The following is a 17,219-nucleotide window of genomic DNA, read 5'->3' as shown; positions in this document are numbered from 1 at the left end:
ATGCCAGCGCTGCAGTACGGCGGAGACGCGCGTGAATCAAGGCGGCCGACTTCGAGGTTTATGGAACCGCTTTGCCGTGCTCCACGTGCGTTCAAAGCAGAACGTGAACCTAGCTAGTGGAACCTTTCTTTGCTGTTGCCGCGTGAATTCTCATATGCCTCCCGGAGGTGGCGGGGGCAACAGCGGGCGGTACGCGTTGTTCTGAAGTAGATGCAGAATATCATTTGCGATCGAAAAACCCAGCATCCAGGAATTTAAATAAAAGAACAGTGAAAATATCTCTTATGTATTAATTTCCTGTCTTATATTTGCGTATTGTCTTGTTCTTGTTCAACAAAGTTGACAACTATGCACTTATAAACCGGGCTTAGACGTTTACATTTGCTGTCAGTATAAAACACTATTGCGCAGTAAGCATTTTATTTTTGCCAGGTGGCTGAATAGAGTTACATACAAACAGACAGACAGACAGACAGACAGACATGCTGACAGACCAAAATTTCTGGGTTTAAGTAGCCCAAGAAAGACTATCGTCTTTAAAAGTTATTGACTGGGTCTGCACAGCAATTATTGCACCGTTGTCTGTCAAGAAGTCTGTTTCAATAATTGCGTCGCGAGAGCAGTTAGGCAAAATGACGAACGCGGCTGGCCACGTCGCGCCGTCAACGGTGACGCGCGATTTGCAGGTTTCACTTGGCGTTACGTGATGGCCTACTGCTGTGCATACGGGTGGACCGTCCCATGTGGTCATAACGTTCATCTTAGGCACGAATGATCCGCTCGTTATAGAGTAGTCGGCTCCCATGTCCATGAGGGAGACTAAATTAAGGCCGTCGATGGACAGTTGGACGTCGGACGCCACCTTCCTAGAGTCGTGAGGGCGTCGGGGCGTCATATCTCGGCTTTTACGTGTGGAAGGTCGGGCATTATGCGTCGTCGTGGCCGTATTGTCAGCGGCAGGCTCGGCCGTGTCGAGTACGCGTCGGGCCGTTTTTCTGTCTTCGTGCTGGTGAGTCACGTCCGGGTTAGATTGGGCTGCCGGGCTGAAGGCATGTCCTTAATCCCATTCTTCGGGTAGTAGTTGCGTCTTTGGAGGGTTTTCATTATTCCTGCGTTGTGCAACTTCACCTCCAGAAGTTCCTGCTTTTAGTTTCCACTGCGTGTGCTAGGGGATCTCCCACCCCTTAAGACTGCGTTGTTTCGACAGTTTGGCGATTGGAATGGGTAGGGCGACCGCGAACGATTGAAGCACGCTGGATCTCAGTAGGGTGCAGGCCGGGTAGTTTTATGGTGCATCGAAGGAAAACCCTGGCAAATCGAGCCTCTTTTAAGGTCATCGACTGTGGATGTAGCGGCATAGCGGGCGATTATCAGTGCTTTTCGATACGTCCGTCTTCCTCGGCATCTGTTTCTTAAGTACGGAGGTTTGGGAGGGCCACAGTGGGTGGCAATATGGCGGGGCCTATTGACAACAAGATAAAGAGCGCGGGGTCGACAAACAGCTGTGGAGTAAGTCATAGCTTGTGGTTCGCGGGGTACTTCCGATGGCGTAGCAGCCTCCAAGGCATGTTGAAGTTCTTCGGGGATCACGTCAGTCAGGGCGGCGACTTGAGGTGGCGGTGTCCCGGACAAGGTTTTCGAAGCTCCTCCCTCACCATCGCACGGATGATCTCGCGTACTGTGTCGAAGCTAATAGCCCGGTACCAATCATCTCCGAAACCAGAGCATTGATTGTGTGGTCGTACTGCCTCGTTCGTATTCCAAACGTCCTCGCCAACACGGCCACCTCAGACGCGAGTTCGGCCACAGTATTCTGGGGGTGAAGGGGGGCTGGGGGGGATGGACAAGGCATGCGAAGAGCTCGTGCTTAACGCCGTGCTTCAGATACCTTAGTTTCTTTTCTTCGCTCATTTCTGGGTCCGCGCGGTGAAGAAATCGCTTCAACTCCTCAACGAACACGAGCAACCTTCATTGGACATGCTGCGTGCGTGCCTGCAGCAGCTTCTTGGCCCGTTCCTTGCATACCAGAGTAGTGAACGTTTTTGAAAGTTGAGTCTTGAATAACCCCCAGATCGTCAGTGTACGCTCGTGGTTCTCTGATGAAATGCATGCGGAGTCTTCAAGATAGAAAAACACTTTCCTATGTGTTTCGTCGTCATCCCATCGACTAAACGTCCCGACCCTTTCGAGATGTCCCAGCCATTCCTCAGAATCTGCCGTGGGCGACTCGTGAAACGATGGTGGTTCCAGGGGTTGATGCAGAACTGCAGCAGTGTCCGCTGCGTTGGTCATCGCGGATGCCTTCATCATACCACCAGGCATGATATCCTCATTTTTATATTTCCCGCAGTAATCTCTATTCCCGCTTTCGGCCTTGCAGGCTTTCGACCTTGTCGTCAACAAGGCCGCAAGGCCTTGTTGAAGACTTGTAGAGAGTTTAGGGTGCATGTACCCAGCAACTCCGAGAGTTGCCATGAAGAGAAAGGTGACGCAGTTGGCTTGAAGAAAAAACCACTTTATTGGAGTTAACGTGTGCTCCCCTAACAACTCAAAGAGTACGCAGGCTATGAAGCAGCAGTTAACAAACTGACGTGAGCAGACGAGTGTCGGCGAATCGAATGCCCCGGCATGTGCTCTGCGGGTGTTTATCTTTCGGGGTGAGTGTTTCTCGAACCGTCCAATTACATCAAGAACAGTGTAGATTGAAGAAGAGTATTCTAGGATAGCAAGGTTATGTGCGAAACACCCGCCCTACCCACAGAAATAACCCATGCCGCATCAAAAATAAAGAATTGAACAAGCGCTTCACTTGGCACACCGATAACAGTGCCCGGCGCGGCTGTGTGGCAAACACAAAACATAAACCAACAAACCTAATACATGGTTCGTGCCAATATATTACATAGTGACGAGCACTGCCATCTTGCTCCTGTCAATCATCCGATATACGCCCTGTTTGTTGTTCGCTCTGGCGCGGCATTCATTTGCTAAGTGTTGTCTAGTGAAGGAAGTGACCTTTCGCTTCTTGAGTTTTTTCACTATGTGCGCTTCACATACTGGACACAGTTAAAGCAAGGCCTTGACGTTCTTCGGCTTAGTGGTCTCGGCATAAACGTGGCACGTGCGGGAAATAGAGATGAGATCGGTCCTTAGTTTCGGAGGCACTGCGTACGAGTGGCGTGTTCCTCTGGGGATATCAGCTCGAAGTGGCACCCAAGGGTGCCGTAACCACTGGTAGCGTTCCACTGCTCTGGGAAAGCTTAGACGCTTCATCCGAAAATCTCCGTGCGACGCTAGGCCCAAACTAGTTCGGAACATAACTTTTGTGTTGCACCTTCGGTCCCTTACATCGCTGCCGGCCGGTGGAAAGGCTTTCTGCTCTACATCGGACTGTACTGCTAATTCACTATCTCCCACTAGTCGGGCGTGAGGCGTTGTTAAAAGTTTCTCTTTTATTCTTTGGAAAAGGTTCGGTTGCGAAGAAGACAGAGTTGGGGGGAGCGGGCAGTGTTATACCACTTACATAAATATCAAAGTGGCAGTCACACTTAAATTGGGAAAAACAAGCTACCCTCACACGCGGCGCATTTTTTTCTAAAGCCGCGTTGAGGCTGTTGCCGCAACTGACGTAATACCTTTAAAAATGGCGCCATTTCACGTCTCAGCCAAGCGAACTGCTTCACACGCTCTTTTATTACGTTCATATTGCAATATTGCTTTTGCATCGGTAGTCTGAACATGCCTAATATCATAATTAAACGATAAGACTTCGACTATACGTATCGTTGAAAAGTAACGCATATTGCTACTTCAAAGTGCCGTCTAATACTCTGTGGTGGGTAGGCCCTACCGGGTGCGTTTACAACTTTGCTCTTCTTCAGTGCACATATTAACAATTCCATGTGCTTCTTCACTGCTTTGGTTATAGACCATTGCAATTTGGCGCTGGAAGTACCTGATTCCATTCTTTGCTTATTCCTTGGCGCATGCATATACAGCAGCTGTAGCAGAACGCAGATGCATCAGATGGCCCTGTTTAAAACCATTGGCTGATAACAGACTGCCTGTACGTGTAACTCGTGGGTAAGGATACTTTGGTATTTTAACAGCAGCTACTGTCGGGTGTGTACCCGACGGCGAAAGATAAGGCGTGAAATTTTCATTCAGTCTTACAAGGCACACCCATATGCCCACCTAGGAGTATGCGGAGCCGCAGATTACGAGGAAGAGCGTTGAATATGTCATAATCCTTGCGATGAAATGGTATGGCTACACCTCTCAGAAAATATGCAAAGCATCGAAATTACTCCTGCAGGGTTGAGCATCGCGGATACGACAGTCGTGGTAAATTTTACTTTGTGCAAGCCTGCCGCTTTGCCAGGCCTCAGGTTACGCGTACAACGTACAGAGTATGACCCCATATTTCTGTTTGTGTAGAGTCAGTGTTTTCATAGTGTGTTATTGATTCGTTGATTGATTTATTACTTTTTGCGTTCTGATTCTGCCAATGTAAAAATGCGCGAAACACAAGCGGATGTTCCTAAAACGACGAAAGCATTCCACAACGCGTATGTGTCGTGGGATGCTGTATTTTTTATAAATAAATAAATAAATAAATAAATAAATAAATAAATAAATAAATAAATAAATAAATAAATAAATAAATAAATAAATAAATGAATAAATAAATAAATAAATAAATAAATAAATAAATAAATAAATAAATAAATAAATATCCCTAAAATAGCAGAAGCCACCAGCGTCTTCTGTATCGAAGGTCGAAAGCTAACTGGCGACGCCTTGCACCAATTTTATTGAAATAACTAAACTAAATGGCACGTCTTCACCTCACGAAACAGGGAAAGGGTTTTTAATATAATCTCTTGCAGTCAAACTAATTGGAGAAACTGCCTAAGGCTATGTATCACTTCCTGCCTTGACTGTACTGCATCAAGAAAAAGCTCTTGAAATTCAGGTCCCAATGCCATGACACCGTCATACGTCGCTGTCCCCAGACTATTACATCAGGTCGATGTTGAAAGGGTACGGCAAGCTTTAAAGCGGCACCACTTTAAACATACTTTAAAATTCACGCACAGAAGAACGAACGCCGCAAATACCCATCCCCCATCTCCACTTCTCGCAAGATGAAGCCACTGCCATTTGGCGCCTACAAAGAAATTAATACTCCCACTAATCCCTTGCTCCTGGAATGTACCTCAACAACAATCACGCTATGTGCGCATTCTTCCACTATCCAGGAACCATGCGCCATTTAGTATAAATGTTTCACTACCTTCAATCCTTAACACAAAAACTGTTAACCGTACGTTTAGCTACGCAAAGGCTATCACCTCTCCAACCAGTGGCAATTGGAGGAAAAGGCACACGGTTCAAGGCATTCCGGACAAAAAAGCGCCACCCTCCGGGCAGGTGATCTAGCACAAGCTCCTGCAGTCATATCAATACACTGTATTCATATTTATTTACAGAAGAAGCGGTACTCCGGCATCGCGGAGAAGTGTCATTATTGTTTAATTCATGGTGATGCAGAAATTAGCTTAACGAGTGTGGAAAATGAAGTTGGTCTGTCTCTCAACATCATAGATGAACTTCTCAAACGTACATTGTAAGTTTTTATTTCGCAGACTGCGTAACATACGCATATTCAATGGAAGACGCTGTAGTTTTGTGTTCACACTTGACTGGTCGAGGTGACCAGGAAGATCCAACTCCCGGCAGCGGCACGCGGCTTTCAGTATAGTCGGTCAAAATTCACTGCGAAAGCGAAAAAAAAATATATGATCACGCGTTACGCAGGAGCATTTACTTGTGTACATAATTCATGAAGGCATGAGCATGTGCATTAATGGCTGGACTGCAAATTAAAGAATGGTGCTACTTGAACACAATGAACTGTAGCGCTTTCTGCTGACTTGCAGACCTTCAATTAGAACCGACGGCCACGACAGTAGGGAAGAGGGTAGGCCCTGTATCTTGTTCGGATCTCCTTCCCTCAAGACTCAAATTTCTGGTAAGCTCTTACCCAAATGAATGAAAATGCCCTTTCGCTTTTTATCTACAGTTATTAGCGACATTATAACCGGAATTCATGCTATTCTCCCTCCTAGATTTAACGCAAATATGCAAAGAGTGATAGAGCATTATGTAGGCTGTTAAAATAACAGGGCAAAGGCTTAATGCCCACATATGAGGCCGGTGTTGGTACGTTTTTCCGGCGATTACCCCTTTCTTATTTGTGGCTTGCTCTTAGCAGTTTGTCTGACTAAAGAGGATTCACAAAGGGCCGGTGGCTCCCCCAACTGCAAACTAGTGTCGTTTTGCGGCATTTCACAGTCCGTCGTAGAGTAGATTGATCAAGGTATGGTGATGCGTCCACGTAAAGCGTATCCTGAACCTGCTGGTAGGATGTAGTTGGTGATTGCGGTGCGACTATCGTCGTTGATGCCTGTGTGCATGTTTTGGTGTAGCGGGGCGACTTTAATGCAAGCGCGCAGTAGACCACTATAAATGTTTTACAATAAAAGTTTCTCCATATGCGATTTTGTTTCCAAAACTTCACGTATATGTTTTATTCAATGATTGTCTACACTGGGCAAGTTCTGTTCACAAGCGGTGGCTTTATCGAAGGAAGCTTAAAATATTTCAGTTAACCTATGACTAAACGGAAGCAGAAGTCTGGGACCGATGGGTGGTGCCGTCAATACAAGAGTTTCAGGTAAATTTGTGGAAATAAGCCTTACTGTTTTCCTAACCATTAAATAATAGTTTATACACAGAAGACATATACAGCGAAGCGCCATTTTCACTCCACACAAGGCCATGAAACTGCGTCGTATTAAAAAGAGCGCTGGCCATATTTAGAGTAAATTATAGAAAATCATAGTTGTTTGGTACTCTCTTCAAACAGAGGTTTACGTGAATTGCTGCTTCTCACGTGAACGTTTTTTCGCGATTTTATTCTTGCTTCATCTCAAAGCACGCCTTGGCTATGACAGTGTGAAGATGTATTTACGCCAAATAATTAAGATACACTTACTTTGAATATTGTTGAGAACCTCGGCAGCTACCCTGGATTGAGAAATTGACCTCCTTTTTCGACCACACCCACCACTGCAGCCTCCTCGAGAACAACCGCCTAGCCTCCTTCCTGCATTTAAAAGCATAATACGCAAGACGCAGGTGCCTAAAGCTTCGAGATACTACGTCAAAACCTCTTTGTCAACATTAAAGTAAACTGTTAGTGGCACCTGGGTGCAAAATCATTCCTTTGAGTCAGCAATGCGTAAAAAGTCACTACATCGTTAAAAATATCGAACGTTACAGCTCAGCTTTGTTTGGCGGGAGTATACTACGTTGCCCGCCTTAATTTGCGCCAGCGCATTTCGGAAACACTTTCGTTATCTTGCACTTCTCAAGCTGACAAACAACTGAAGAAAATAAACTTGTAGGGTTGAAAAGTTGTTTTTGAAAATTATTGCGTCATGCAGATATTTTATCGATCCTTGTTGACAATACACTGGGCTTGTTTTGACACAAGAGAAGGGTTATGTTTAAGTATTTTTATAGGCCGCTTTTCCACAAAAATAGGGTACAGATATTCCGAAATCTGCGCCTATATTTTCTTCTTTGTTCCTTTAGCCCTCTTTTATTCCTTCTTTTTTATCCCTGCACTGAAACAAGGCAATTTGCCGTCATTCGGCACTACAAAACCATTTCAAACAGCCGTATAGCACTGGCAATAAGGACCACATCTTATATACAGGGTGTCCCAGCTATCATGCACCAAGATTTAAAAAAAGAGTAAAGGCGTAACTCGAATAAAACCTAGTGCATAATGTTTGCAGTACTGTGAAGAAGCGGAGAGTAATTTATTCGTTAATGAGACTAAATTAACTAATTGTAATTAATTATCTAACTCGAGAAATACTGTCCTAATCACTAAAGTGTCAATGAGGCACTTGCAGGTAACCACGAGGGGCATCTAACTGAGGTATTTTCAGCGATGAACTAATTGCGTACACATTTATTCTGACTGATAAAGGAAACCCGCGAAATATGAAAAATACCACGTGACGGCGCCTCCGCGCGCACCGTAAAGCAACGCCCTCAAACAGGCTGCCTCTGAGTTAGCCAGAATGAAATAGACAAAAGAAAGAAAGAAGAAATCGCGACCGTGTTTGTTCCTTATCTGCACACGCGTCCCGCGAATCTTGCTGCTGCTGCTCCTTCCATGCATGCTATTATCAAGGTGATGCGCTGTCTCTTCGGGCGGGTAACACGCGAAGCAGTTGCTTTCAATCAACTTTGTTTGGGGACGCTGCTTTACAATGCGCGCGTAAGCGTCGTCACGTGGTATTTTTCATATTTCGCGGGTTTCCTTTATCAGTCAGAATAAATGAGTACGCAATTAGTTCGTCGCTGAAAATAGCGCAGTTAGATGCACCTCGTGGTTACCTACAAGTGCCTCATTGACACTTTAGTGATTAGGACAGTATTTCTCGAGTTAGATAATAATTTACAATTAATTAATTAAGCCTGATTAACGAAAAAATTACTCTCCGCTTCTTCACAGTACTGCAAACATTATGCACTAGCTTTTCTTTGAGTTACGCGATTTCTCTTTTTTAAAATCTTGCTGCATGATAGCTGGGACACCCTGTATGTGTCCTTTTGGAAACCCTCGTCCGTTATATTTTTGTTGGGCAAAACACACTACGCATGTTCGGGCTCCAGCAGACCGAAAATTGCGGTAGATACCCCCGACATGCGTCCACACCTTACGTGGCGGCCGCTGGGAAAAGCGAGAAGATTCACTTCTGAAGCTGAGGTCGAACGGCGGCGCTAGTTGACCGGCCTCTTAGCAGTTCTGAATGTATTGCCCCAACGTCGGAGCTGCACAATTGGTATTGCGCTGCACTCGTTATGCGGAGGCTTTGGGTTCCTTTTCTGCTATCGTGACAACGCAAAATTTTTAAACCAAAGCTTTCTACCTCTACCAGCCAATGCTTGTTTCGCGGCGTGCGGGACAATAAAATGACAACGCGGCTTAAGCGGCGGTAGCGAGGGGGAGTTGGAGCGGAGGGTTTCACTCACGGAGAACACTGTAGATGGCAGGGCAAATTTACCCTGCGTTGCCCGCGCGGATGTGCCTGCTCGTCGGCGCGCGCACCGTCGGTACGGCTTTGTCGTCTGCTTTAGCGATGGTTGTTTTGACCTACCTTGCCGCAGCTTCGCATCCATTGCACGCATCTTTCGCACGGCTTGATTAAATTGTTCAACAGCACCTCCTGAGTAACCCCGACGCCAGGTAAATAAGTGGTCGTTCGGCAAAGATACGTTAAGGATTGGTTCGAAGGGCGGAAAAACAAAATGTCGAGACCACACGCAGGCAACTGGACACTAGAGAAACGCGCAATGCTTGCCACAAACGGTACTCCATGTTCTAAACTGATGAATAACAATTCGGTTGTGTTTTAATGGGTATTACAGAACCCGGAAGGAGCAACTGGTCCTGATAAATAGCCATCATAAATGTCCCTGAGCTTTCTCGCGATTCTCAAACTTACTAAACTAACTAGTTTAAATCGGTATAAATGGGAATCACTATGCTCACATGCCGAATGGATTCTGTGTCTTCGCCTGTGTCCCACCATGGTGTAACCCCGAGCTAGCACATCAGTATGGGGAGGTTCCGCTGTCTCACCCTTCAAAAGATGGTCCTGCCTGTTTACTTTCTGCCGACGGATGGCGAGGCTACGGCGGCGGCGTCCGCCACGCGAGCACGGCCGTGGCTGACGGTGCTGCCTTCGGGACACCGCCCCCGCGAATTCCACGTAAGGGCAGGCTGAATGTGTGGTGGTTTTACACTTTGTAGAGCCATGTGTTTGAATTCAAGTTACGTCGCATGGGCAATTGTTGAGGATGTCCTTTAAAGCTTTGCTTTCCAACCACTTTCACAGCGTGGATTGGGGCCAATTTTTTTCTCGTCTACCATTTTCAGTTCTTTATCCCTGGAGAAATAACAATGACAATCTTACCTCATTCCCTACTATTACACACTTCACAGGACACCTCCACAGAACTCCATCATTGATGTATATATATATATATATATATATATATATATATATATATATATATATATATATATATATATATATATATATATATATATATATATATATATATATAAGTTAACATTTTTATTTTAAATATACGGAAGAAAGAAAGAAAGAAAAACACGCGCCCAGAGTGGGGACCGAACCCACGCCTTTCGATTAGATCTCGAATGCCTTACCAATTCGGCTTTCTGGGCGACTGTGTTCTCCTTCACTTTCTGGGCTATTTATATTTACTAGAAGTGTATCTGACGCTTGAGGGTGGTAGCCAGCGCCACTCTGACTACACGGGGAGAAGGGGAGCTTCTTTTCAACCCCCGGGGCGTGACTCGAACGTCTACAGCCTGTAATGAGTGGGTAACTGGCGGGAAGCCCTCTTATGCTACCTAGGCATCAAGGCTGCCAGAACCGAGACCCTCGCTAGGCTTTCGCAGAATGATATAGTAAGGAAATGAGGGGCTCGTTGAGAAAATACAGGAAGATAGGTCGGCAGTCTACAACTACAGTCTACAACCGACATAGTCATGAAGCCAGCCGACAAAGCTGGTAGCGTTTTACCTATGGGAAAATACAAAGATGAAGCTTATCGGCAGCTCAATAACCCTTGCCACTACAAACCCGCCGCGGTGGCTCAGTGGCTAAGGCGTTGCGCTGCTGAGCACGAGGTCGCGGATTCCATTCCCGGCCGCGGCGGCCTTTTTCTGATGGAGGCAAAAAAGCAAAACCGCCCGTGTGTAGGAAATTTCGGCGCACGTTAAAGATCCCCAGGTGGTCAAAATTAATCCGGAGCCCTCCACTACGGCGCGCCTCATCGCCTGCGTTGCGTCGGTGCGTTAACTCCTACAATCAATCAATCAATCAACCTTGCCACTAAAATCCCTTAGATAATGATCCGAGCCAGGAATACGCTATTCGAGCCAGGAACACGCTATACGAATACGCTATAACGATCCGAGCCAGGCCCTCGCTATACATATAGCCAATCAGAATAGGCAATCAGGGGCTTGTTGAAATAAGACAGAAATGAGGATTGGCAGTCAAGAAAACCTCGGAAACAAAGGGGAGGATATAATAGGTAATTGAAACAGATAAAAAAATTGGAAAGAAAGAAAGTGGACAAAAAATGCCCGCCAAGTGGGATCCGAACCCACGACCTCCAGAATACCGGTCCGGTGCAATAACCACTACGCTATCGGCGGGTCGATTTTCCGTCCACTTTCTGGGGTATTTATGTTAAGGTATTTTTGTTTTCTGTGCTTGGATGTGCTAGCCAGCGCCACTCGGACTACTCGGGGTGAAGGGGACCTGCTTTTAAACCACCGGGCCGTGACTCGAGTGTCTACGACATGTCGAGAGTGGTCGACCAGCGTTGAACCCTCTTAAGCTCCCTATGGCACCTAGACTGCCAGAACAGAGGCCCTCGCTATGCATGTAGCGAATCCGAATAGGAAATGAGGGGCTCGTTGAAAATAAGATAGAAATAAGGGTTGGCAGTCAAGAAAACCTTGGAAAGCAAAGTGAAGAATGTGGTAGGTCATCAAAACAGATAAAGAATTTGGAAAGAAACAACGAAAGTGGGCAAAAAATGCCCGCCGGGTGGGATCCGAACGCCCGACCTCCAGAATAACGGTCTGGTGCGATGAGAACTTCGCTACCGCTGGGGTTCGGATCCCACCTGGCGGGCATTTATTCTCCACTTTCTTTCTTTCCAAATTCTTTATCTCTTTCAATGACCTACCACATCCTCCCCTTTGCTTTCCGAGGTTTTCTTGACTGACAACCCTTATTTCTGTCTTATTTTCAACAAGCCCCTCATTTTCTATTCGGATTGGCTACATGCATTGCGAGGGCCTCTGTTCTGGTAGTTTTGGTGCCATAGGGAGCTTAAGAGGGTTCAACGCTGGTCGACCACTCTCGACAAGTCGTAGACACTCGAGTCACGGGTCGATGGTTAAAAGGAAGGTCCCCTTCATCCCGAGTAGTCCGAGTGGCGCTGGCTATCACCCACAATCGCTGAAAACAAAAATTATCATCATCGTCATCATCATCATCATCCTCACCAGCCTATCTACGCCCACTGCAGGGCAAAGGCCTATCCCATTATTCTCGAATTACCTCGGTCCTGTGCCAACTGTGACCAATTTATCCCCGCAAACTTCTTGGTCTCAATTGCCCATCTAACTTTATGCCGCCCCCTGCAGCGCTTGCCTTCTCTAGGGATCCACTCTGTTACCCTTAATGACCAGCGGTTATCTTTCCTTCGCAATACATGCCCTGCCCACGTCCATTTCCTTTGTTAATTTCTACTAAGATGTCCTTAACACGCCTCTGTTCCCTGATCCACTCCACTCTCTTGTCCGTTAACGTTACACCTATCATTTTACGCTCCATTGCTAGCTGAGTCGTTCTCAATTTAAGTTGAACCGTCTTAGTGAGCCTCCAAGATTCTTCCCCGTAGGTGAGTACCGGTAAGATGCAGCTGTCATACACTTTCTTCTTCAGCGGCAATGGTAGGCTGCTCAGCATTATCTGAGAATGCCTGCCATATGCACCCCACCCCATTCTGATCCTTCTAATTATCTCTGCCTCAAGGTTGGGATCTGGGGTCACAACTTGGCCTAAGTAGGTATACTCGCTTACCACTTCCACTGCCTCGCCACCTATCTCAAACCGCTGTGCTGTCCCGAGGTTATTGATCATTACTTTAGTTTTCTGCATATTAATTTTCAGCCCCACGGTTCTACTCTGTTCATTCAGTGCGGAAAGCATGCTTTGCAATTCGTCCCCCGAGTTACTTAGCAAGGCAATGTCATCATCAAATCTGAAGTTACTGAGGTATTCTCCATTTACCCTTACTCTCACCTGTTCCCAATCCAACGTTCTGAATACTTCTTGTAAACATCCTGTAAATAACATTGGAGAGATTGTGTCTCCTTGTCTGACACCCTTCCTTATAGTATTTTACTGCTCTCTTTTTGGAGGATAATGGTAGCTGTGGACCTATTGTAGATATCCTGTAGTATTCTTATATATTGCTCATCTACTCCCTGGTTCCGTAATTCCTGAATGACTGCTAGGGTTTCGACCGAGTGAAATGCTTTCTTATAATCTATGGAGGCTATATATAGGGGTTCAGTGTACTCAGCGCACTTCTTTATCACCTGATTGATCGTGTGAATATGGTCCATTGTTGAATAACCTTTACGGGACCCTGCTTGTTCTTTAGGTTGACTGAAACCTATGAAACCGATTCCTCTGTCCTAGAAATCGGTAGAACACAAAAGTGAAATGTGCAGCGAAATCTGCAGCTGAGCCTAATTTGCGAGTCGGCGGCTGGCTTGTGGGTGTGTTTGGGCTGCGACGTCCTGCTGGCGGATCGCTTCGGAAAAGGTGTAAACTGGCGTCATCTCCGTGACGGATATCGCTTCATTGAAATCTCGGCGTGTTTTGACATAACACACCTTCGTGTTAAAATATACAACCCTAAAACGAACAACCTGAAGTATAACGTCCTGATGATGATGATGATGATTGCTATTGGTTTCCCCTTTGAAGCGGGGTGATGACATGTCATCTTGGCAAAAAGGACTAATATAACCATGTTTTACACTCTTGGTTTAATACTAGCGCTGCTTAGGGCTGGCACTAAAGCTTATTAGGCCCGAAATACTTTATTTTCTCTGTTACAGGTGGTAACTGTCCTAGGCAATATTCCCCTCTCTACTTTTCGTCCACCAGCATTCTAAGCTTCTTTTCGTCCCCTCGACAGCCTTGTAGTTAACTTCCTCTCTGATACCCTTAAATCCTAGGGCTTCTGGAAGCCCAATATTCCCTTCATGTAGATTTGGATGGATACCCTCACATTCTATATCCTATTTAGTACTAAAGGTTGCTTTACCGCAAGAAAACTGTGTGTGCAGGGGTTTACCCTTTACAGGCCGCTTGCTGGTTGAACTGGCCTCACTTCCGTGAGGGATATGACGTAAGTGAAATCACCGTGAAACCCGAAATAAAACCCTGCCGTGTTAAACTGAGTTTACTTACTATTCAGGAAGAGGACTTCTTATTTTACAGAGTACAGGGTAAGCGGTGACTCTGCTTACCCTGTACTCGGAGGAAACGAAGTCCTCTTCCTAAAACGTTAGTAAATTTACTTTCTTTTTGTTTTTGTGATATTTTGTTGCCTTTACTAATTTTGTTTCCAGCAATTATGCAGGCATGTTGTTCGAACGCTGTGCTAAGGTCTTGCCATCACGTCTCGTTAACCCATCTCCTGGCTTAGTCAGAGTGCCTAGTGGAAGCATGGTACCTTCACCCATTGCTCATACAGGTAGCTGAGGCAATGCGATAAAAACAGAAATGGAGCGACCTTGTCTGTCACATACGAGGACAAACTACAGCTCAAACATGAGAGGAACTGACGGTGATCCCTTATATGCCACCCTTGCACATTAAGAAAAAAATTAAGGAAGCTTCCACAAATGCGTAGACTTGAACGTAGCGAAGCTGTACGCACCAGAAGCGTTTTTCCTCTTTTTCGCCTTAAGGCGTCGTTTAAGCCTAGCCGCTGTACGAAGGACCATAGCTGTATGTTCGTCTTCATTTATCACAGGCGGTTCTGCGCCACACGTGCTCTCGGGGCCTTCCTTCGTTGCGCGCGCTTATCACTGCGGCTGCAGCCTCCTCGCCTTCCTCCACCACATCCCGCACACGGGTCCCGCAAACGTCTCCTTTCCCTCCTCTGCTATCTCTCCCGTGTCGAATATCTCACCCCGTTATTGGGCCGCTGCTCCATGACGGGCGCTTCAGGAAGGGGGGGCGGTTTCACCTCTAGCGCTCAAGTGCAAAACTGGTCACGCCTCGAAGGCTTTCCGAGGTAGCGTTGTGTAGCTAGCGCTACAAAAGAGACATCCTGTAACGTGAGAGTTGTCTTCAGCACTCTTAATAAGTTGTCCCAGCGTTCAAACCTAATTGTCCCGTAAACAGATATGGGTTCCCATGCGCTGCCATACGCCGAACAGAGGTCGTAAAATGTGTTAAAAGTGTGATGCATAGGATTGCCTAGTCGTGCGGCGTGAGCTACCGTGTGCGTAAGGGCAAGTGCCTCAATGAGCGTCTACGTGAACATGTCAAATGTTTAGGGGACGGCAAGGTATGCTTTCTTGCACAGCATGTCAGCACGTGTGGATTCTCTCCCCATGTTCTTTGCACAACCGTGGTCGATAGGGTGAAGTATGAGCAAGAGCGCATAATCACTGAGGCAGCTAAGATGGTGCGTGAAAAGAATGATTGCGTAAGCAAGCCTACGTTTGCGCGATCTGACCGGGCACTGCCTTTCTTGCAATAAGGGGCCATGCCCAATAGGCCACGGTGATTGTCAAATATCTTTGGCGTGCTTTGGCTTTATTCGCTGTTTCTGTGTCAGTACGTTTTTTTCTATTTTTATTGTTTCTGAAAATGCGAACACATATGAATTTCCAGTCCCATGAGTAAATAATGAGTTGGAAGTTAGCGCGGGTCCGTGTGCATACTTTTAGTCCCCGTGTGATCTCTTTTTCTGCACTGCATATTACCAGTGATTTCGTGAACTGGGCCAATTGCGGGAAACGTGCCACATTACGAGAAATTATCTCAGAAAAGAAGGTTAGTTCAGAATTGATTAGTGGAATTTAGAAAAATGCGAAATTGGGTAATTAACGTTCTTTACAAGGCACTACTGGACCGCAAATGTAACTTTGGCCAAATAGGCCGTTGGGTAACAAATGATTAGGAGAGCACAAAAAAATGACCTCTGGGGTGTGGCTTTCCCGTAGGACAGCCCCCAGATCACGTGCTTTGCATTGTTCGAAAAGACGAATGCCTTGCTCAGCTTTGTTACGCTAACCTCTATGGCTATATAGGAAGTGTACGACGTTAGCAAAATCGTCTTAATGAAAGTAAGCTCTCGTTGATTGAATTTTTCAATGCAGAAATTTATTTATCTTAACAAACATTTTACTTAACAACCTGACGGCCACAGTTTGCTTTTGGCCGCTACTACACATTTTGAAGCTTGATTTGCCCAAATAAGTCATTACCAGCACATTGTTTTCCGTGGGGCTTTCTACATTTCTTCTGCCGCTCAAAAGTGTCTCCAGAAATTACGTGGAATTTCCCATATTGTTTCTACTTTTACTTCGATAAACTAAGCTCAAGTGTTGGTAGAAGTAGAAATTTTGGGACAAAAAGCAAAGCCATAAATTACTTTTTTTGAAAAATGCCGCTGACTTACCTCCTCCAAGCCCACCAGATTGGGCGGCGCCTGCAAGAGTGGCCCCTATGGCACCGAGTGCTACGGCACCTGCCAGTGATCCAAGTGTAAGTCCAGCAACTGCAGCAGGGCCTTAGAAATATAGAAAAACCATAAATGTCATACAAAATTGATATTTCGCTGCAGCTAGGTTGTATTCAAACATAGTAAAAATAACAACAAAAAAGACAAATTGGCAAACATAGTCGGGGGATTATACCAGATTCATTTTTATCTTCATAGTAAGGGTAAAGTAGGTGTATCAACGCAGATGGCACAAAAATAGGCGAGCAATCAGCGGTCCCTCAGCTATTCAGTATTTTATGCAAGTACACAAAACCACTGCTGTTTTTTCAGTGCTGCAATTCCGCCATGTTTTACTTTCCTTGAAAATAAACTGGCGCAGCCACTGCGTGGCGCATTGGTGCACGGAGCTTTGTCTCTTTCAATTTTAGCGGTGGTTAAAGTGCCTACAGTCGAACACGGATATATCGAACTCCAAGGGGATGTCGAAAGAATTCGATATATCGATAATTCGATATATAAAATACGCCTATCTGAAGATTATCTGACAACTCCGCACATCACTGAGAGTTTTCTGAAGTCATGGAAAACGGTAGTTTACTGTTTTTACCCACAAAGCACGGAAAATTCGAACCGCAGCATGATGACCACCGCACTTTATTTATCATTGAAATGTCTTTGAGCTTCGCTTGTTTTTTCTTCTGCGTCGTAAAGTTCGTCAAATTGTCTTCAAGATTACAAACACGCACAAATCAGAAAATCAA

General features: G+C 45.7%; 1 protein-coding gene across 2 annotated transcripts in view; it reads right to left on the bottom strand.

Annotated features, from left to right (window-relative positions):
- Positions 1–5,620: 5,620 nt before the first annotated feature.
- The window catches only part of LOC144160509 (uncharacterized), a 76,358-nt gene continuing 64,759 nt past the window's right edge, over positions 5,621–17,219 (bottom strand). For both annotated transcript variants that reach the window (XM_077691780.1, XM_077691781.1), the window contains exons 14-16: positions 16,414–16,524; positions 7,061–7,171; positions 5,621–5,778 (exon numbers count right to left, since the gene is read on the bottom strand). In XM_077691780.1, the coding sequence (XP_077547906.1) occupies positions 5,756–5,778; positions 7,061–7,171; positions 16,414–16,524 (245 nt within the window). In that variant the 3' untranslated portion in view covers positions 5,621–5,755. The remainder of the gene's footprint in view (positions 5,779–7,060; positions 7,172–16,413; positions 16,525–17,219) is intronic.

The sequence above is a fragment of the Haemaphysalis longicornis genome, unplaced genomic scaffold, assembly GCF_048455015.1.
Source record: "Haemaphysalis longicornis isolate Haplotype H1 unplaced genomic scaffold, Haemaphysalis longicornis Haplotype H1 scaffold_101, whole genome shotgun sequence".
In the NCBI taxonomy this organism is placed as follows: domain Eukaryota; kingdom Metazoa; phylum Arthropoda; class Arachnida; order Ixodida; family Ixodidae; genus Haemaphysalis; species Haemaphysalis longicornis.
Note: the sequence above shows the minus strand (reverse complement) of the source record. Positions and strands in the feature narration are given on the sequence as shown.